Source organism: Sciurus carolinensis, chromosome 17 (genome assembly GCF_902686445.1).
Source record: "Sciurus carolinensis chromosome 17, mSciCar1.2, whole genome shotgun sequence".
NCBI classification, from domain to species: domain Eukaryota; kingdom Metazoa; phylum Chordata; class Mammalia; order Rodentia; family Sciuridae; genus Sciurus; species Sciurus carolinensis.
The window spans coordinates 9,150,318-9,172,759 of NC_062229.1; the positions used below are offsets into that span (position 1 = coordinate 9,150,318).

Here is a 22,442-nt window from a genome sequence, read left to right on the forward strand (position 1 = left end):
TTAGCAAGCTCGAGCTTGGTCCTCTGCGTCCTTAACCAGTGACGCTAAGAGAGGCCCCGCAGCCTTCGTTAGCAGGGTTTATATAATAAAAGGCAAGCAGTTATACAGTGTTCTTCCTAAATAGCTAACATATACAATTGTAAAGCAAGTTATCTTAAGTTCTGAGTTGCTCTGACCTCCGGGAGGAGGGTTATCGTTAGCAAAGTTTGTTCTCAGGTCAGCTCCCCTGGCCTTCACAGATAAGACGAGAGAGGTCTGTGTTTATACATTCTTTACCATTTTTACAACCGGGGCTGTGGGCAGTTTGGGAAAGCTTGTGTTTAAACAGGTGCGGAAGAGCAGGGCTGTGGGCAATTTGGGGAAGCCGGTGTCTCTATCTTTCATTCCCCCCTCTCCAAGAGCATTTAGAGAGCCAATCTTGGGTCTCTATTACTTTAACCCTTGCTGCGGCTTCACGGGCTGATATTGGGCCCTTAGCACCATTAGCTGTACTGTATTTATTCTTTCCTTAATAAAAGCAATTAACTTATTGACCATACAAGGTCCTATAGTTAAAGCTAGTAGCAACAATAATAGGGGTCCTACCACAGCAGACACCAGAGTAGTTAACCAAGGGGAAAAATTGAACCAGGATTCAAACCAGTTCTGACTAGCTTCCCGTTCTTTCTTTCTGTTTGCTAGTCCTTCTCTGACTTTTGCCATGTTATCCTTAATTATTCCAGAGTGATCTATATAAAAGCAACATTCTTCCCCTAGAGCCACACATAGGCCTCCTTGTTGTAAGAATACTAAGTCCAAACCTCTTCTGTTTTGCAAGACCACTTCAGCTAGGGAAGTTAAAGATTGTTCTAAATGAGAGATTGAATCTTCCAAACGCTCCATATCTGCATCTATCGCTGCTCTTAGATTGGAGTAATGTCTGTTCTGAGTAACCAAGGATGCTACTCCAGTTCCTAGCCCTCCCAAGCTAGCCCCGAGCAGCAGACTAAGAGTTAATGTGGTAATAGGTTCCCGTTTGTGTCGAATAGCGTTTTGTTTCAGGCCCCATCCTTGTTCAATCATAGTCATAAAACTTTGGTGCTCATGGTAAATTAGCCGTGGAACCAATCTGACTAGAACACAATAATCCTTTGACTGTTTTAACACATTCCAGTGGACGCAGGGGGTGAGTCCAGAGGAGCAAGCCCACCATGTATCGTTGTGGGGGATTATAAAAGAGTTTTCTTCCTCCGGTTGGATTTTCCATGTCAAACGACAGAGGGACCGGCTGGCATGGGGCACTGCTCCTAAACAGAGCCCTTGCCCTGACACTTGTTCTAGGGTTAGGGACTGTGTAGATCGCCAGCGGCAATCCTGGAGCTTGGTGGAGATAGTAACATGCGCTTGCACTGCTACTCCCTCATAATATGGGGTTAGGCCCTAATGGCTGGGTGAAAACCTTTATAATCATTCGAACAGTGAACACTACCCCCAAATCAGGTCCCTCAGCATAGAGGCGTAACCCCCATGATCGGGTTTTTATCCATTGTTTGTCCCGCTTTCCCTTATCGGTGAAGGTGATGGAGAGGGGGTTACACCTATTGTTACATGAATCTGGTTTTTTTCCCTCGCTTGACTTCAATTAAGTCACGAGAGGCTTTTATCCAATAAGCCTGCCCTGTAGTTTCACATCCCCACTTAGCACAGAAATAAGATTCTTCCCCTCCACATTCTTTCTGGTGAGAATAACCAGGACACACATAGAAGGGGAGACGCTGAAGTTCCTCCCTCCCGCGGGTATAAGCACAGTTAAATTTTCTTGTTCTCCCACTAACTGTATCTGTAAGGGCCCGCTTACTTAGATGTAATTCTTCATTAACACTAATAGTACCTGTTCGCACTGAAAAAGCCCCATTTGCTAAGGTACAAAGGTCTACTTGCAGTTCAGGCCACCACGTCCATAAAGGGTGGTATTCAGTCACAGTCAAGCTGGGAACCTTTGCCGCTGGGTTAGTTACTTCCCAGGTGATTTCATAAGGCTGATATGGGCTCAAGTTGGTGGCTCCAAAAACTGGAGCCACAGCTATGGTTGTGGCAAGAATGAAAGAACAAAGTAAAAGCAAGAACATAGTCACAGTCTGCGGCGGCAAAGCTTGATCTTCAGTGGGTTGTCCTTAGACCTGTCCACTCTCCAGGCAGAGTCGTCTAGGGCAGGAAGCACGATGTCAGAAAGGGGTTCAGTCAACTTGGCATGGGTGTGATGAATCCAGGAGGCGATGCCGTCGACTTTGAGGGCGGTGGGTGTAGTCAAAATGACCATGTAGGGGCCCTTCCACCGCGGCTCCAAGTTACTCTGTCGGTGTCGCTTCACTAGGACCCAATCACCCGGGTGGAAGTTGTGAGGAACAGGAGGCGGGCCTGACTCGTACAGACTTTTGAGCTTAGGCCAGACTTCTCTGTGGGCCCTCTGCAGGGCCTGGAGGGAAGATAAAAGTTCAAAATCATCCACAGTTTCTTCTGTTAAAAGCCGCTTAGTCAGATCAGGGAGTATTGGAGGCGGGGTCCCAAACATGATTTCATAAGGGGTGAGTCCCATCTTATAGGGAGAATTACGCACCCGATATAGGGCATAGGGAAGGAGAGCCACCCAGTTACCGCCAGTCTCCAGGGTTAATTTGGTTAAGGTCTCTTTTAAAGTTCTGTTCATTCTCTCTACCTGTCCTGAGCTTTGGGGTCGATAAGCACAATGCAGTTTCCAATTTGCCCCAAGTACTGAAGCCAGCCCCTGACTTACCTGTGAAGTAAACGCTGGCCCGTTGTCAGACCCTATCATCACGGGAAATCCATACCTTGGCAGGAGGTCCTCTAAAATCTTTTTAGCCACTATCTGCGCCGTTTCCCGCTTGGTGGGGAATGCTTCAACCCATCCTGAAAAAGTATCTACAAAAACTAATAGATATTTATACCCATACCTTCCAGGTTTTACTTCAGTGAAATCAACTTCCCAATATGCCCCTGGCCTATCCCCCCTTAATCTATTTCCGGATTCCCCTTTGCTATATCCTGCATTTGTTAACTTACAAACCCTGCAACTTTTGACGATCTGTTCTATCTTATTTTGTACACCTTTAATTTTAATTCCTGCTTGCAGCATCAAGTCCTGTAATTTTCTTGTCCCCATGTGGGTGGTCTGGTGGAGCCTGCACAACACTTTCTGCCCCATCAGCTCTGGAAGTATTATCCGGTTTTCAGAGTCTTTCCACCATCCATCTGAGCATTGGGCTAGTGGTTGCTGGCGAATCCATGATAAGTCCTCTTCCGTGTAGGTTGGGTCTTTTGGGAGGGTTCGTGGGCCAGAGTCTGGGAGTTGAGCAACCGTGATCAAGTCTCTCTGGAGGGCTATTTCACGTGCCACCTTGTCTGCTAAGCAGTTGCCCCTGGATACTGGATCAGATGGTTTTTGATGCCCAGGGCAATGTACGATAGCCAATTTCTTGGGTAACCAGAGGGCGTCTATCAGGGACACAATTTCTTCCTTGTTTTTAATAGATTTCCCCTCTGCAGTTAGCATTCCCCTTTCTCTGTAAATAGCCCCATGAATATGGGCAGTTGCAAAGGCATAACGACTGTCCGTGTATACAGTCAATTTTTTGTCTTTTCCCATCATTAGGGCCTTAGTCATGGCTATCAGTTCTGCCTTCTGGGCAGAGGTGCCTATTGGTAGGGGCTCAGCCCAAATCACCTCTGTCTCAGTCACTACTGCTGCACCCGCATACCTTTGACCCTGATGTAGAAAGCTGCTCCCATCCGTGAACCATACTGCATCTGCATCAAGCAGCGGATAATCTTGCAGGTCTTCTCTGAGCCCATGAACCTGGGCTAGGATTTCCGAGCAGTCATGTATGGGTGTGTCCAGGTCAGGGTCAGGAAGCAGTGTAGCAGGGTTGAGTGCTGAGGGTGCCTGAAAAATAATCCTGAGAGGGTTAAGTAATAAGCCCTGATAATGTGTGAGCCGAGCATTACTGAGCCATCGATCTGGAGGTTGTTTCAGGATTCCCTCAATAGCATGTGGAGTGACCACATGTAATTCTTGTCCCATTGTCAATTTATCAGCATCTTTTACCATTAGGGCTGTGGCTGCAATCATACGTAGGCATGGGGGCCAGCCCGCAGCCACTGGATCCAGTTTTTTTGACAAGTATGCTATTGGTCTCCTCCAGGGGCCTAGGTATTGAGTCAAAACTCCTTTTGCGATCCCTTTACTTTCATCTATATAGAGGAAGAATGGTTTGACGACATCGGGAAGCCCCAGAGCTGGGGCTGACAAGAGGGCATCCTTGATTTGTTGGAATGCTGTATCTGCTTCTATTGTCCAATTAAAAGGCTGCTTGTCTTTTGTGGCCTCATACAGTGGTTTGGCTAATTCCGCAAACCCTGGGATCCAGAGTCGACAGAAGCCAGCCGATCCGAGGAATTCCCTTACTTGACGTGGGGACTGGGGCTTTGGGATTCTTAGAACAGTCTCTTTGCGGGCTTGTGTCAACCATCGTTTGCCTTCCCTTAGGAGATAGCCCAAGTATGTTACCTCAGGTCTGCAGATTTGAGCTTTCTTTGCTGACGCCCGATATCCCAAGGTGCCCAGTGTCTGGAGTAAATCTTCTGTCCCTTGGATGCATTCATCCCAGTTTTCAGCAGCTATAAGGAGATCATCTACATATTGTAACAAAGTTAGGTTGGGATGATTTTGCCTGAACTCACCCAAGTCCTCATGTAGAGCTTCGTCAAACAAGGTGGGAGAATTTTTGAATCCTTGCGGCAATCTCGTCCAGGTAAGTTGTCCATTTATACCCTCATCAATGTCTGTCCATTCAAAGGCAAATAGCTCTTGGCTCTTTGGAGCTAGAGGCAGGCTGAAAAAGGCATCTTTTAAATCCAGCACCGTATACCATTGTCTGTAAGGGGGAAGCGCACTCAGAAGTGTGTACGGATTAGGCACAGTAGGGTGTATGTCTGCCACCCTTTTGTTTACTTCTCTTAAGTCCTGAACTGGGCGGTACTCGTTTGAGTTAGGCTTCCGTATTGGAAGCAGGGGGGTGTTCCATGCCGATCGGCAAGGACGTAGTACTCCTTGGTTCAGCAGTCGCCGGATATGGGGGGTTATTCCTATTTGAGCTTCCCTGGGCATGGAGTATTGTTTAACCCTAACGGGGTTAGCTCCTGGTTTTATTTCTATATAGAGGGCGGGCCGATGTTTAGCCAACCCAATTCCCCCAGTCTCTGCCCAGGCATCTGGAAACCGCCTTACCCAGTCTTCAATGTTTTTATCAGGGGACCGCGGCTGCTGGTGTAACCGATATTCCTCCTCCAAAGTAAGAGTTAGCATAGGTAGCAATTTTCCTTGCCCATCGGTTACCTGGGCACCTTCAGGGTGAAAATTAATTTGAGCCCCGATTTTGGTTAATAAATCTCTTCCCAACAAGGGATAGGGGCTGTCAGGTATGACTAAGAACGAGTGAGACACTTTTCCCGTTCCCAAGTCTACTGTTCTTTTGGTTGTCCAAGGGCACTTTTTAATCCCTGTAGCCCCTTGCACCCATGAGGTGCTTGTTGATATCTTTCCTTGAGGGTCAGTCAAGGCTGAATATTGAGCTCCTGTATCCACCAAAAACTGCACTGGAGTCCCCTCCACTTTCAGAGTTACCCTAGGTTCGGGGAGGGGTTCCGAACCCCGTCGCCCCTAATCATGCATTTCATCTCGGGTGACCAGGACTGATGGTCTCCTAGTTGTCCATTTACCATCTCTGGTTCTATGGTTCCTCTTTTTAGGGCAATCTCTAGCCCAATGGCCTTCCTCCTTACAGTAGGCGCACTGATTCTGACCCAGATCATGCACTCTGGAGTTCCCAAGTGGTGGTCGATTACTCGGGAGTCTGTTTCCTTCTTTTTCTGCTCTCCCTCCCTGCACTGCTACTGCTAATGCTTTGGTCATCTCCCTAGTAGCCCTAAGCTGCTTTTCCTCTGGTGCATCTCTGTTATTGAATACCCGCTGGGCTATTCTCATTAAGTCTTGAATACTTTTCCCTTCCAAATCCTCTATTCTTTGTAGCTTACGCCTTATGTCCGGTGCTGCCTGGTTAACAAAGCTCATTACTACTGCTGCCTGATTCTCTGGGGACTCTGGATTCATAGGAGTATACTGTCTAAATGCTTCCATCAATCTTTCTAAATAAGCTGAAGGTGATTCCTGTTTTTCTTGCATGACTGAATACACCTTGGCCAAATTAGTGGGTTTGCGAGCTGCTGCTCGGAGACCCCCCATTAGAGTCTGGCGATAAACCCGGAGTCTCTCCTTACCTTCAGCCGTATTATAGTTCCATTCATCTTGCGGAGGCCTGGACAAGGGGAAAGAAGCATTAATTAAATCAGGGTTTACAGTGGGTTGTCCATCGTCTCCTGGGACCAACTTTCTGGCTTCCATCTGGATTCTTTCACGTTCCTCGGTTGTGAACAAAATCCGGAGTAGCTGCTGACAGTCATCCCAAGTAGGCTGATGTGTAAACATGACACTATCTAAAAGGGAAATCAAGTCTTTAGGATTGTCGGAAAATTTAGCATTTTGATTTTTCCAATTATATAAATCGCTTGTAGAGAAGGGCCAATATTGAAGCCGGGGGTTGCCAGCATTGTCTGGCGGCCCAGTTTCTCGGAGCGGCAGAGCGACCGTGGAATCTGGAGCTTCTGGTCGGGAGGGGCCGGCTGCCCGCTGAGCTCGGCTCCGCGTTCGCCTTGCCAGCCCTCCCGAGCCAGTTCTTTCTTCCTCGTTTTCAGACGTAGCCGCTTCTCTCTTCTGTAGCCTCCGGTCCTGGGTCCTGAGGAGGAATAGGGGCTTGCATATAAGGGGGAGGATTAACAAGAAGGGGGTCTGGATCATCCTCCGGGAGAATAGGGTGGGGAGCTGTGGGCTTTTCTGATGAATCTAACTTCTTTAGGGCAAGCATCTTAGTTGTGGGGGAGGGCGGCGGTGGTAGGAAGGGAGAAAGCCAGGTTGGAGGGTTATTATCTACCAAGTTCTCCCAGGTTAAAATGTAGGGAATTTGATCTGGGTGGCCAATTTTTCCTGATTGGAAGATTTTATCTTTGACCTTTTGGATAGTTGGGAGGTGGAAGGTTCCCTCTGGGGGCCATCCCACTTGGAAGGTGGGCCAATCTGACTTGCAAAAAGTTACAAGTTTTCTTTTACTGATTTCAACTGACAAATTACGTGCTCTGGCTTGAACCTCCTCAAAATGGCTGACCATGATAGTCAAAGGGGTACTTTGAGTTTGGCCCATCTCTATAACAATTAGATATCCAACTATTGAGAGGAGAAGAGATGTAAGGGTTAGGTAAAAAAGAAACCGAGCCAGACGACGCCGATGTGGATTGGAAATGTCGTCACAGCAGAGAGCTGCCGCTGGTCGTCTATCCGGTTGAAAACCTGTTTCCTGTATAATTCCAAAAGGATGAAATGAATTTGACCATTGATTAGTATTGCTCCTTTCTATCAGGAGACCTATAGACCCGTCTTCCTCCAGATTGGAGATGAGAAGTTTGAGAGTGAGGAACGGTGCGCAGCCGCCGCCGCTGCCGGGGGATGTGGCCAGGGGATGTGGCTGGCGCCCGCCCCGAGCCGCCACCGCTGCTGCCGCCGCCGCCACAGGAGCGCTGGAAGAGGAGCTGGGAGTGAGGAACGGTGGTGAATTGTAACAGACTAACACAATGAAGAACTTGATAGAAGGCAAGAGTAAAGACCACACAGTACAAAACACAAACAGACAGACACGTAGCGCGCTAAATCAAAAATTGGCTAGCCAACAAAAACAATTTCCGATCTCAAAGAGTTGCCCAGGCACAATACAACACCCAAATGGGACAAAGAGTTACTCAAATGCGACAAAGTCGCCCAAATGCAGCACAGCTGCCCAGATGCCAGAGTCACCAAAATGCGACAAAGTCGCCCGACGGGTCGAGGGGACGTCTCCCGAGACCCTGCTGGGGTCCTATAGCGCGTCCGCCAGGACTGTGCCAGCCCAGAACCAGAACCTGCAGGCAATCCAGACCAGAAAACACACGGCAATGCCTTACTCACCGGCTGAATGACTCTATGATCAGGTGTCTAGGTGGGTTTGGGGTATCCCGGGCGAGCCCCCATATGTTGTGCCCGAAGGCTCGAGACCCCGCAAAGACCACCAGAGACCACGATCAATGCAAGCAGCAAAGAGTCATTTATTAGCAAGCTCGAGCTTGGTCCTCTGCGTCCTTAACCAGTGACGCTAAGAGAGGCCCCGCAGCCTTCGTTAGCAGGGTTTATATAATAAAAGGCAAGCAGTTATACAGTGTTCTTCCTAAATAGCTAACATATACAATTGTAAAGCAAGTTATCTTAAGTTCTGAGTTGCTCTGACCTCCGGGAGGAGGGTTATCGTTAGCAAAGTTTGTTCTCAGGTCAGCTCCCCTGGCCTTCACAGATAAGACGAGAGAGGTCTGTGTTTATACATTCTTTACCATTTTTACAACCGGGGCTGTGGGCAGTTTGGGAAAGCTTGTGTTTAAACAGGTGCGGAAGAGCAGGGCTGTGGGCAATTTGGGGAAGCCGGTGTCTCTATCTTTCAGTTAATATTGTGGGATACTGCCTTGGAATGTTCATGAGTTCAAATCGACTACTGTAGTGTGTGTTTCTTTTTGTAGTCCTAGGAAATTAATCCAAGGTCTCATGCTTGCTAGGCAAGTGCTACACCACTGAGCTAAATTTCCAGCACTTCTTATTTTTATTTATTTATTTTTAATTTTTTTTTTTTTTTTTTTTTTGAGACAGGTCTTGCTAACTTGCTCTGGGTTATCTGTGGCTCCAGGCATGAGTCACCATGTCTAGCAGCAGTTTTTGTGTGTTTGTTTTCACTTACTGGGCTGTAATATTATAATGTGACCTGTCCCATTTTATCTGGTTTAAAACAGCCCTTTTGGATTGAGGTTGTAGCTCAGTAGAGTGCTTGCCTAGCATGAAAGTCATAGGGTTCGATCCCTATCACCACATAAAAAAGTAAATAAACAAAATAAAGGTATTGTGTCCATCTACAGATGAGAATATTAAAAAAATAAAATAAAACAGTCCTAGACTGGGTCAGCAAATGTCAGTACTCATAGTGGACTGTGTAGGCTCTCCACAGAAATGCCTGTGAAATGTCCTAAAATTATTTTTCTATATTGTACTTATGGTGTGATTGCATTTTATTAAACTAGTTTGTGATGAATTGTGTAAACCAATATATTTATGTTAAATTGGCTCCACTCCTGGAATTGGTGTTATTTGTTCATCCTGTATTTTTTATTTAAAACAGACACAAATGTATATCCTTTTAACATTGCTATTAAATTCTGTTCCTATATTCAGGCATGATACATGGGAACATTTCTCCTTTGTGTAATAGTAGACATTTTGGTCTTCATCTTTACTGGACTTCCAAAATATGAATTTGTTCAGCACCTACCATGTGATAGGCACCATGTTAAGTCCTAGAGAGACACATGATCAGACAAAACTGTCAACCTCAGACCCACAAAGGAACGTGAATTTACCAATGGGAGAGTGTTGTAAGGGAAGATCATAGTGGGCTCACACACTCTGTCCCTGCTACCATGAGTCTCCATCGCATCCCTCTATGCCAAGCTCTGTACCATCTGACAGGAAACTACACATTCTGTTCTCTCAGTCTGGACTGCTCCTTCTTTCCTTACTTCTCCTGATTAACAATGTCCCGTCCTTCCTCTCTCAGCTCAGACATTCCTATTTCAGGGGAAAACTTCCTACCCAGCTCCACACACTAATTCAGTCCTTGGCGACTGTTTGCCTCTCTTGAATTTATGTTCATGGCTGAAGCATTCATAATACTGACAGTTTCTGTCACGGAGTATAAACATTTATTTCTGAAACTTAGATTCTTTCACTTTTATGGGATGAGTGGATTTACATAGTTTTTTAATATTTCAGATTGAACTTATCATATGTTTTGGCTACTGACTTCAATGATTTTAATACAGTCCACCCCACTCAAGCACATGGACACAAGCACACAGTCTTGCTGTGACTTGTGTTCGATGTTAATGGTGGCTCCATTTTTCGCCTTTTATTGCTGTGGAGTCCCCATGTGTTTCATCTTCCTGGAAGAATTCACTGGGCAGACATTCTCTGAGACCTCCATGAAGTAGAAGTGCTCTATGGCAGTTAGAAGAGGTTATCAAGCTATGTGAATTGATAATAACTCACTCTCACTAGGTGAGGAGGGATATTTTGAAATGATAGGCATGAACCACAGATTCATCCAGATTTTAAAAAAAGAAGCTCACATTTATGTAAAACCCATTCAATGTTACAGAAACCATAGTAGAGAAATTATATCAGCTCACTTATTTTCACTCCTCGATCCTGCCATACAGTGAATACTTAGGACAACTGCTATAGAGGAGGGTTGCTGGTAGGTAAGAGAGTTTGGATAACTTCATTGAGTTCACAAAGATGGTACGTTGGTAGAGCATATTTCTTCTCCAGGAAATCTGATTCAAACATCCCATTTTAAAATCAGAGCTCTTTTATGTAAATTAAGAAATTTATATATCCAAAATGTCATAAAAGAGTAATGTTATGGAATGGTTATTAACTGTAATGACAGTTATCATTTCTGAGATTACAACTAAGAAATAAAAGCATTTTTAACTTCACAAATCAGGTGATGGCAGTAGCCACACGTTCATAGTAACAACACAAAGGGGCACTGAGAAAACTCTCATGTCACTATGGAATCTCGAATCACAGAATGAAGGTTGTTAAAATTAAAAATCAATGTTTAAGCACTGTTAAAGAGCTTTAGCATAAAAGAGTATGGAAATTAACATGGGTCATATGAAAAGAGTAGTTCTCAGGGATAGATGGTAAAAGGAGAATTAAAACTAGGCAGTTGTTGATAAAAAGAGGTTGCTGCTGATTTTAAGAAAGTCTGAGTAATTATGCTCTTGAAGAGAGAAAAGTGCTGGCAGGTGGCAGAGTCATTGTGCTTGTTGGCAGGTATCAACGCAGGATGAAGGATGCTGATCCAAGAGTTTAAATAACAGTTCACATGAGGTTTTCTTGCCTGCTCCTTAATTGTTCTTTACCTCCTTCCACAGAAGATAAACCAGGTACATGGAAATGGGGAACCACACAGTCCTATAACAATTCCTCCTCCTGGGCCTCTCAAGAGAATTCATACCTTCAGCCCATCCTATTTGACCTCTTCCTGTCCATGTACCTGGGCACAGTGTTTGGGAACCTGCTCATCATCCTGACCATCTGCTCTGATGCCCACCTCCACACCCCCATGTACTTCTTCCTCTCCAGCCTATCATTTGATGTTATCTGCTTTATCTCCATCACAGTCCCAAAGATGTTGGTGAACATCCAGATACAGAGAAAAAATAAAAAAGCATCTTCTACATTGAGTGCCTGTCTCAGTTATTTTTTAAAAATATTTATGGTGGAGTTGATGTTTCCTATTGACTATAATGGCTTATGATCACTTTGTGGCCATCTGCCATCCCCTGCATTACACAGTCATTGTGAAACCCCTGCTCTGTGTCCTCCTGGTTCTGACACCTTGGCTCATCATGTTCTGGGTCTCCCTGATTTATATTCTACCATTGGATTGACTGAACTTCTCCACAGGCACTGAAATCCCACATTTCTTCTTTGAACTGGCTCAGCTTCTCAGTGTGGCCACTCTGATACCCTGGTCAATAACATTTTTATTTATGTCTTGTCTGCCCTGATAGGTTTTTTTTTTTTTTGTCACTGGGATCCTCTTTTCCTACTCTCAGCTTGTCTGCTCCTTACTGAGGATGTCCTCCTCTATGGGCATTTTCCACCTGTGGGTCTCACCTCTGTGTGGTCTCCTTGTTCTATGGAACAGCTTTTGGTGATTATCTCAGTTCTGCTGTGACCCATTGTTCCCCAAGAACCACTATTGCCTCAATGATGTACACTGTGGTCACCCCCATGCTGAATCCCTTCATCTACAGCCTGAGGAACAAGGATTTGAAGAGACCCTGGGGAGACTCCTCAGCAGAACAGCCTTTGATCCTTCTTGCATCGCTACCTTCAGAACTAGTTGGACAGCACAGATCTTTAAGCTGTTGCTGTGAATTTACAAACCCTGGTACTTTTTATCTTTTAAAGAATGTGGTTAATTTCCTTTATTCCCAAAGAAACTTCACCTTGGTACTTATAAATATTTGCATTTATTTCTCTCCCTTGTACATTGTCCACAGTGTTCCACGTTTATTAATTTATTTTTTGGAGAGAGGTACTGGGGATTGAACAATCTTTTAAAGGCATTTATCAGGCTTCCTTTAATAATTCAATAATTTATATTATATGCTGATATGGTTCCCTGAAAAATTATTCCTTGAATGCTACTGTTTTCCAACTAAATTTCATTGTATGTTTTTTTTTTTTTTCCTTCTCTGGAGGAACCAAAATAAAATTATCACAGCTAATTGGCAACCTTGTCATGACTCTGCTGGTTGCTTTTTGTATATGGCTTTTTTTCCTGAAAACCCTTTGCTTTCAATATTTTCTCTCATTCACACTTTCCTCAAAGGAAGAGGAAGTTTTGAATGGAGAGTCCTCTAGGCTTGACGTGGAGCCTTTGCTCCCAACTCTGCTAATCTAGTTCCTCCATGAGCAATGTTTTATTTTTAGCTTGAAAGCTGGGATCTGCTCTGCCTTTCATTTCAGTTTTGTTCTTAGGATTTATACTGATATGATGCCTTTGGAAACTCTGATTCATTATTTTTGTTTTGTAAAACACATTTTCATTTTCTTTATCCCTTCCTTCCTCATCTCCACTTTCCTTCATGCTCTTGACTGATCGATTAGTAAATGTTAACTTGTTCCACTCTTTTCTATGGCCGAATAATAGTTCACCATGTTTATACACATGAGGTATTTATCCCTGTATCTGCTGATGGTCATTTAATAATTTCCATGTTTTGGTTATTATGAATAGAGCTGCTATGGAAATTCATGCCTATGTGTTGATTTGAGTACATTCATGAACCTCATCAGGTCATTTTCATGGATGGTCACCATGAATGACATTGGTCCCAAACATGTATCACACAGTGACATTGTGGCCATTCTAGTTTGTTCCAGTGTGAGCTTTTATGTTCACACATTGATGAAGTCAGCTAGCAATGGGTTCCTTACAACCTACGCCCATCATTGAACACTGACTATATTTGTTTCCAATTATTTGAATTATACCTGTAGGATTAAGACTGGCCATATGGCCATGGTACACTTAACTGTTTGGGGAACAGCCCGATGCACTTCATAATAGCTGACACAATTTACACAAGAGGGTCTTGATAGTCTCACCACCTTGCCAATAGTTTGTCTTTTCAATTTCATGAAAGTTATAGCCTCCCATGGGTTGTGAGTTGGCTCAGGTGCTTTTGATTTGCCTTTCCCTATGACTTAATGGAGCATCTTTTCATGTGCTGTTGGCAGTATATAAATCTTTGAAGGAATGTCTTTCAAACTGGTACTTATTTGGCAATTGGATTGATTGTAATTTTATTTCAGATCTTATATATTTTGGATAAAAGTCCCTTATCAGATATACATTTTCGAAATATTTCCTCCATTCTTTAGGATGTTTGTCTGGGTTTTGTTTACACAATTTATTACGTGTATTCAGTATAATCCTCTCCATGAAGTTGTTCATCCTAACTGAAATTTTGTGTCCTTGGACAAACATGTCTCCCCAACCCCACTCCAGAGACTGTGCCAGTCAGCATTTTCCTGTTTCCATGAGTTTGACTTTCTCCCTATTTCAGAGCTCTATTTTTCTCTTTCCACATATTTACTGGTGCATTATAGTTGTACATAATGAGGAGATTCATTGTTGCAAATATGCACAGAACAATATAGTTTGGTCAATAACACTCCCCAGCTCTTCTCCCCTCCCTTCCCACCTCCCACCCTCTGTTCCCTTTCCTCTACTGATCTCCCTTTGATTTTCATGAAATGCCAATGAGTTTCACTTTTTAGATTCCACATGTATGTGAGTCACATGGTGTTTGTCTTTCCATTCCTGGCTCATTTTTCCTAACAGCATTTCACACAGGTTCCTCCATGTGGTAGAAAATGAAGGAAGGTCCTTCTTTTCATGCTTCAGTAGTGTTCTTTTGTGTATGTGGACCACATCTGTACCTATAATTCTCACTACGGACACTTAGGTTGATTCTGTATCTTGGCTATTGTGACTAATGCCTCCTAAATGGGAGTCCAGGTATCTCTTGAATATTCATTACAGAGCTTTTGGATCTATACCCACTTTGGAATTACTGTAGCATAGGGTTGTTCTATTTTTAATTTCTGAGGGAACTCCACAGCATTTTCCATAATGGCTACACTAATTTACATTCCCACTAAGAGCATTTAATAATCCCTTCTCCAAGTCATCACCTACACTTATCATTTGTTTTTTTAATATTTTTATTTGTTCTAATTTGTCATATATGACTGTAGAATGCATTCACCTTTTGATAGATCATATATAAATGGAGTATAATTTGTCATGTTTCTGATTATACATCATTTGCTTTTTTGATGACTGTCATTTCAATGGGTGTGAAGTGATATTGTGATTTATGGTTGCATTCCCCTGATAGATAGTGATGCTGAAAATTAATTTTTTTCACATTCTTCATGTTCATTTGTATGTTGTGTTTGAAAAATGTCAATTCAGATTCTGTGTACTATTTTTTTCTTAAATTTATTTTAATGATATATAACAACATAAAGATTGTACATGTTAATAGTATAATGTTATATTTCAATATGTATAATTACATATATTGTAGGTAGAGTAACTTTTAAAATTCATATTGTTACATAATAATTATGCATATAGTGACATGTAATTATACATTATAATCCATCAATATACATTACACATCATTGTGACATGTTCATACTTGCACATACTATAATGTGATTGAGTTAATTCCTCTGTACCTCCCTTCACCCTTCCTTCCTCCATCCTCCAGATACATTTCCTAGACCCTAATGGTCTCCCTTCTATTTTCATGGTAGAGTGAAAAAATGAACAATAACTTCTAAGTCAGTTTAAGCACATCTGTCTGTTTAAAGACTTGTCATTTCTTTATACTGAAGGCTTTCACAATCCTTTTTTCTGGCTTTAAGAAATTCACACTAGATTCTTGTTATCTGCAGGCACTATCCTGGGCAATAGCACCCAGAATTCTGGAGCATACCCAGCTGTTACCTAATGTCCATTGATCATCTCTTCCCCATTCCTGCCTCCTGCCTACCTTGCCCAGTCTCTGGTCACCCCCGTGCTACTCCCAGGGTCTGTGAGATCACCTGTTTTAGATCCCACCTATGGACAAGACCATGTGATACTTGTCATTCTGATCTGGCTTATTTCATTTAATGCACCACAGGGTTTCATCCTTGATAATGGCTGGAGAGTGTTCCCTGTTGTGCATGAACCCGTTTCCTTAATCTTCTCACGTGGACAGGAAGTTTGTTTGTTTCCACATCTCGTGGCTGCAATGCACATGGGAGCAAAGATGTTCTTCACAATTCTGTTTTCATTTTCTTACAAAATACACCCAGGAGTGGCATTGTTGAGATTGTCTCAGGAAGGACGGTCAATAAAATCTATTGAGCATGAAATGTGGATACTCAAACCTGCACTTTGGAGCCTTCCCAGGTGCTAGAATTCTCACCTGTAAATAAAGGAATTATAACAGAAAAACAATGAAGCAGTATGAGCAGCAGCCTGTTACAGAACACTGCATAAAGAAGCAAAAAACAAAGACTTATCTTCACAACAGATGTTTAATTGAGTTGTATTGGGTGGATACAAATTAATTTTTATAAAAGAAAAATTTCTAAAGTGTTTCCTAGCATGTCTTCTCTTTTTTAAACCTTTGTCAGGTGCAGTGCACACTAATGACAGTCTTGTGTTCAGTGATGTCATTCATCATGTGCATATATGTATATATTTTTGGCACTGGGTATTGAACTCAGGGGCACTGAACCACTGATACACATCCCCTGCCTTGCTTTGTATTTCATCTAGACATCAGTTCTCACTAGGTTGTTTAGCACCTCCCATTCCTGAGGCTGCCTTTCAACTCAGGATCCTCCTGCCTCAGCTCCCTGAGATGCTGGGATTACAGGTGTGCACCACCATGCTCAGCTTCCTCATGCACATTTAAACTAACCATATTTGTCAAAGTTGAAATCCACCAGGACTGGGGAGATAGCTCAGTTGGTAGAGGGCTTACCTCCCAAGCATAAAACCCTGGGTTCATTCCCCAGCACCTAAATAAATAAATAAATAAATAAATAAATAAATAAATGAAATCCACCAAAGCCAAGGAGGGTAATTATGGAGTCAATGACTCTGAAGAAAAGCAGTATTTGACTAAGCATTACATTCACGAAGGAGAGAAATGATTCACACCAAACAATGATGGAAATCATAGAATGTAATGGGCACGGAGCAATACTTTCTGCTTATGAGTCATCATAACTAGTGTTCAAGCAGTACAGTTTGATTATAAATATCTTATGACAAAAGAATATATTTCACTTGCCTTGGTATAAAAAATTAAATATAACTAACATAATTTCTTTAATCAGAACTTTTTTCTTAAAGTGGTAAACATACCTTCAATTGTCCACTTTTCTTAAATGAGTAGGCCATATTTTACTGTGAAGATGGACTTGTTGGGTGTCTGTAAGTTAGATATGTGAACACAGAAGCCAATAATGAAAGAGTTTCAAAAATATCTAGATGGTAAAAAATGAGAAATATTACTAAATGTATGAGGATTTCAAGAATGAATACTTGTGAATTCTTGAGTTGAAAACATATAAGGAATGTTGAATGCTTCACTATTTCATTTTTGTAATTCTCTTTTCTTTGCAAAATGAGTGCAAGCAATATATAACTACAAAACCTACCACGTGTCTCAGAATTCCATCTCCTGGGACTCTCAGAGGACGTAGGGTGTAGTCTGTCCCCTTTGGAGTATTTCTGTTCATGTACCTGGTCATTCTTCTTGGGAACCAGCTCGTCATCCTGGCTGTCAACTATGACTCCCAACACCAAACCCCCATATACTTATTTCTCTCCAGCCTGTCCTTGGCTGATGTTAGTGTCATCTCCACTATGGTCCAGGATGATTGTGGACATCCAATATTACATCACTGCCAGCTCCTTGGCAGGCCACCTGACACAGATCTCTCTCTCGCTCTCTTTCAGTACCAGGTATTGAAACCCAGGCGTGTTTTACCATTGAGCTACATACCCAGCCCACTTTTATATTTATTTAGACAGGGTCTTGCTGACTTACTCAGGGCCTCACTAAGCTGCTCAGGCTGGTTCTGAACCCCTAATCATCCTTCCTCAGACTCCTGAGTCACTGGACTGCAAGCATGAGGCAGGATGTCTCTCTCTCTCTCTCTCTCTCTCTCTCTCTCTCTCTCTCTCTCAATCTCTCTTTCTCTCTCTCTTTTTTTTAATTAGAGAAGATTTGCATCTGATTGTGGTGAACTATGACCAGATGTAGCCATCTGTTATCTCCCAATTACCCAGTCATCAGGAACCCTCACTCTATGGTTTCCTAATTTTTATGTACAATTTAGTTAGCCTCTTGGGTCTCTTGCTGCAAATTGGCAGGCTTTACAACTTACCTCCTTCCAGGCTGTGGAAATTTCTAGATTCTTCTGTTTCTCAAGTTAAGTTTTCCTGTTCTTTCAATATCACCAAACACACAGTCATGTATTTTGTTGGTGGTGCAATAGTTTTTGTTGTTGGGTGTTTTTATTTTGTTGTTGTTATTTTTTTTGTTAAGTATTTCTTTTCTCTTATTATAGAGTTATTCTAGTAATCTGAGACTCCCACTATCAGGTGAGATGAATAAAATCATATCTACCTGTGGATCTCACTTGTCTATTTTATGCTTATTTTATTCAACAGTTCTTGAAATGTATCTAGTTCAGCTGCATCACATTCTCCCAAAAAATGTGGGGGCTTCAGTGATGAATCCCTTCACCAATGTTGGGATGGGAGAAATGGAAAGTTTTTGAATGCATACCAAACTTTGGATTGAACAGATGAAAAATTGATGAAGATGGTTGTTGGTGATGGTTGTATGATTATGTAAATGTAATTAATGTCATGAACTATGAACTTAACAATGGTTAAAAAGGTAAACATTGTTCGCTTTTATATTTTACCAAAGAAAGCAAAAGCAAAAGAAAATGAAAAAAGAAAATAAAGTATGTGAAGAATGCACAAGATCTCTCTCCTGAGTATACGAAGACCCCAGGAACTTTTGGTAGACATTAATATTCTCTTCTTCTCTCTCTACTAATATTAGGAAGTCCCTAGAGATTATGAAAGCAAGTACCAATTTGACTAATTGTTAGGTCTATGCACAGAGCCTCTAAGGTCATTTGATAGTAAATAAGGAGCCAGTGCCTCCAGCCATTCAGGGTGTGCCAAGTACAGTGGGCTCCATGCCTGTGTCTCCTCTCAATCACTGTCTGCATGTGGAAGCTCCTATCTCACACTACTCATCCCAATCCTGAGGAAAGGCAGAGGTATCACTGAGCACCAGGCAGAGTAGGGGTGTTGGATCTGTAGTTCTTCATCATAACCCAGCAGAGAAGCAGCATGATCCTGTAAGTGCTGAGGGAGGGGATGGGTGGTAAGAAGGACAATGGGAAGCATTGTGCCCTCATCAAGTGGACAAGCACAATGGTTTGTGCAGCAAGATGGTAGGATACCAATGTTCAAATTTTCAACTGTAAGATCTATGGAATTTGTGTTCTTGGTTTTAGTGGGGTGTTTCCCATGAATCTCATTCAACACTGTGCTTTCCATCCACACTGGTCCTACTTCCCAGAGACATCTCACCCATGAGAGCAGCAAAGAGTCTCTCTAAACTCCAAAATGCATGTGAACGTGATGATAATGAGAAGGAAGTGATAGCAATCCCCACATCTTGAACCATTATGAGGGCTTCCTTAATGTGCAGCTTGGAGCTTTGTGTTCTATATATCTTCTATCATTTCATCTGCATGATCTTCCTCAATGTATAGGTTATTATAGCCCAGGAAAGGGAAAGAGCACAGCATTTTGTTTACCTTGTGCCAACTTGTTAGGAAGCAAAGAGTGAAGCCTGGTTGAACTGGGCTGGCTAAGTATGGACACAGGGAATTTTGGTAGGAGAATCCTGAAAGGTTGTCCCCTTGGCCACACATCTAAACAGTTTGCTCTACAGTCTCTCTGGGAATACTTGTTGCTCACTGTGTTCTTCTCTATGCGGGCTTCAGGTAGACCCCAGGGCACAGCAGTGGTTTTCACCTCCCACATCAATGATAGAAGGAGTGGCTAAGATTGCATGCAAAGGAGAGAGAAAGCAAGCAAAGAGTCACAGCAGTTCTCAGTCTTCCCCACATACTGGATATCCCTGTGGCTGTGCCCATTTTCCTCTGTTTTTTTAATTTGCTCACTCATTCTCAAAAGCAGGCACAAATTCAGGTATTTATTTTGTTCCTACTCGGAAAATTAGAGTTTTAAAATATACCTTGGATGCATTAAAAGTCTTGGATCTCTCCAAAACTTTCTGATTGTTGGAAAATCATCCAATGCAGGGATGTACAATTTAATTGTGAATGCTCTCAGGTCCACTTAGTCCTCTGCAACTTAGGGCAGGTTGTTAGGAACTCTGAGATTCAGCATCATCATCACATGGATCCCTTGGTGGTGCAATAGCTTTGTATAAGTATTACACAGGAAAGGCATGTACCTATGTGATTAATACATAATGAATGCATAAAGTATGATCAAAATAAATTTTATATTTATCATTAATAATATGGTTAACTTCATACCATTCAGCTAATATATCCCATGACATAGAGTTATGGTTTATAGATTTCCTATTTCTATAAGGGGAGATTTATGTTTCTTTATGGAAGAATATCATATACCTTGGGAGAGGAATGACTAATGACTAACTCTCTCATTTCCAGTTGTGCAGAGACTATGCCTTTCTTGGGACAGAAGAGGCATTCCAAAAAGTTCTGTTAAATCTTGAGTAGACCAGACATGGTTCACAAAAACTGGCCATAATCAGTGTGACTTCAGTGTACTTGAAGATTCCCTATCTGCACTTTTGTCCCTTTCAGGAATGTCCCATAAACCAGAGGCAAATAGCTCATGTTCATGTCTATGTTATGGACATATAACACCTGCAATTCCAATCAATGGCTTCTACAACATCTTTAAAGATTCAAAGACAATGGCAGAGATTTTCATGGGTTCAGAAAAGGAAATGAGACAGAGAAGGGACAGGCAAATGTTGTGTTTGTTCTGAAATATTTTGAAAGTTTCACATGATTCCAGGCTCTTAGCACCAGTTTACATTTGCATTAATCAATAAAATTACTATTTTCACAATGATTGAATTATTTAATTAAGACACCATAAACAATACATTTGTATTAATATCTAGTTTTTTCCATAGGTGCCACATGTGCTGTTGAGCTGGATTTTATTCTCTCTATACCTGATGTAGAATAAGCACAGAGGTGCACAGATTTATACACAGTTCACTCAGAGAAGCAGGTTAAATTCATGGGAATAAAATGTTCCTTAACCTCCTCCTGTCTCAAGGTGCTGCCTCCTCTTCTATATCAATGGAAATATTATTCCCTATGCAAGATGAAATTGGTTTATAACTTCTCATGGAAAAGTTATTACCAGATAGACTCCAGGGATGTTTTGGATAGTAAGAATAAGAAGATAAGAAGAGGATGCATCCAGGGGTGAGGGTGGTAGTGCACACCTGTAATCCCAGCACTTAGGATGCTGGGGCAGGAAGACAGCAAATTCATGGTCAGTCTCAGCAGGCCCTAAGCAACTTAGTGAGACCCTCATCTCTAAATAAAAAACCAAAAAGCACTGAGGACGTGGCTCACTGGTACAATCCCTGGTACCAAAATAAATAAATAAAAAATAAGAAGAGACAGACGATAATGATGAATTTTTTAAATCAGGACATCAAATATAGGTACTTAATAGTAAGCTGATGATGGATCATTTGTTGGAAATTGAACCTCAATCCTCCATCCACATATTATGTGGAAATTCTTACCTCTGTGCTATGGAGAGAGACACAAAAATTTAGAAAGGATTGTTGTAATAATAAATGAAAATTAAGCATAAATTACCCTCAGGTAATGCTGTGCACAGCTAAAGCAATTTGATTAAATGTGCATACATAGACTGGAAATCACATGTCAATGTAAACCAGTGCATTACAGGGTCAATCAGTGTTTGTACTGTGCGATATTTAGATGAGCTTCAAGGACTTTTTAGGTGAATGTTTTAAGATACTGTTTATGGATACATAAGTCCATACTGACACAAGATTTCTGTAATGAAGTTATAGCCACTTAATTCATGTCAGTAATTGCCTAGGGGGGACAGGTGTGCAGGAGAATGGAGTCATGCAGTGAGAGTAAAGACTCAAAGGTATTCGGTAATAATTCCAATCTCAATAAAATATTGATTATGCAGCAAATATTATTAAGTGTTTGCATTTTCAAATTAGATTCCAGATTTATTGATAGTAATAACAAGTAACATCAGTGCATGATTTCTAAGTGCCAAGAAATATTGTATTCCACTGTTTCTCAACCTTGGTATAAAAAAAAAAAATCCCGCAGAACTTCACTTGCAGGTGGCAAACAATCTGGGTTTGCTTGAAGCCACAGTATCTGGGGAGTTTGAAATATCCACAGGTCAACATATTGGTAAGTATTTCAATATATTTGATGCACGATATAAGAGATTTATGATATTTACAAAATCATGTAAAAAAGGCCATTATTGTCCCCAGATTATAGATGACAAAACTCAGGTGCTTTTTCACATTGTTCCCTGAAATTTCTCCTTTGCATTGTTTCCTGATTAAATCATTAGTCAGTGAGAGCTGACAAAATAATGAGCTCTAATTACCTTCAGAGAGCTAATGTAAGAAAATGCAACCCTTGTATCAGGAAAGATTGATTTAAAATCTATTAACTATCTGGATGCTGTGGAGCATGCCTCTGATCCTAGTGACTTGGAATGTTGAGGCAGGAGGATGGCAAATTTGAAGCAGCCTCAGCAATTTAGTGAGTCCCTGAGCAACTGAATGTGACTCTGTGAAAAAAAATAAAATAAAAAAAGGGGCTGGGTATATGGCTCCCTGTCAAAGTGCCCCTTGTTTCAATACCGGGGAACAAAATCAAAAACAAAACAACAAAAAAAACTAAACTGTACCTAAGAAGGCTG

At 41.9% G+C, this 22,442-nt stretch overlaps 1 protein-coding gene across 1 annotated transcript; it reads right to left on the reverse strand.

The window, feature by feature from the left end:
• Positions 1-1,583: 1,583 nt before the first annotated feature.
• Positions 1,584-17,170, reverse strand: LOC124967978 (uncharacterized). Its single transcript, XM_047530395.1, has 6 exons — positions 17,139-17,170; positions 7,540-7,695; positions 6,334-6,848; positions 4,565-5,631; positions 3,577-3,940; positions 1,584-2,062 (listed from the first exon to the last, which is right to left on the reverse strand). The coding sequence occupies exons 1-6, from the start codon at positions 17,168-17,170 to the stop codon at positions 1,584-1,586; spliced, it is 2,613 nt and encodes an 870-aa protein (XP_047386351.1).
• Positions 17,171-22,442: the final 5,272 nt, after the last annotated feature.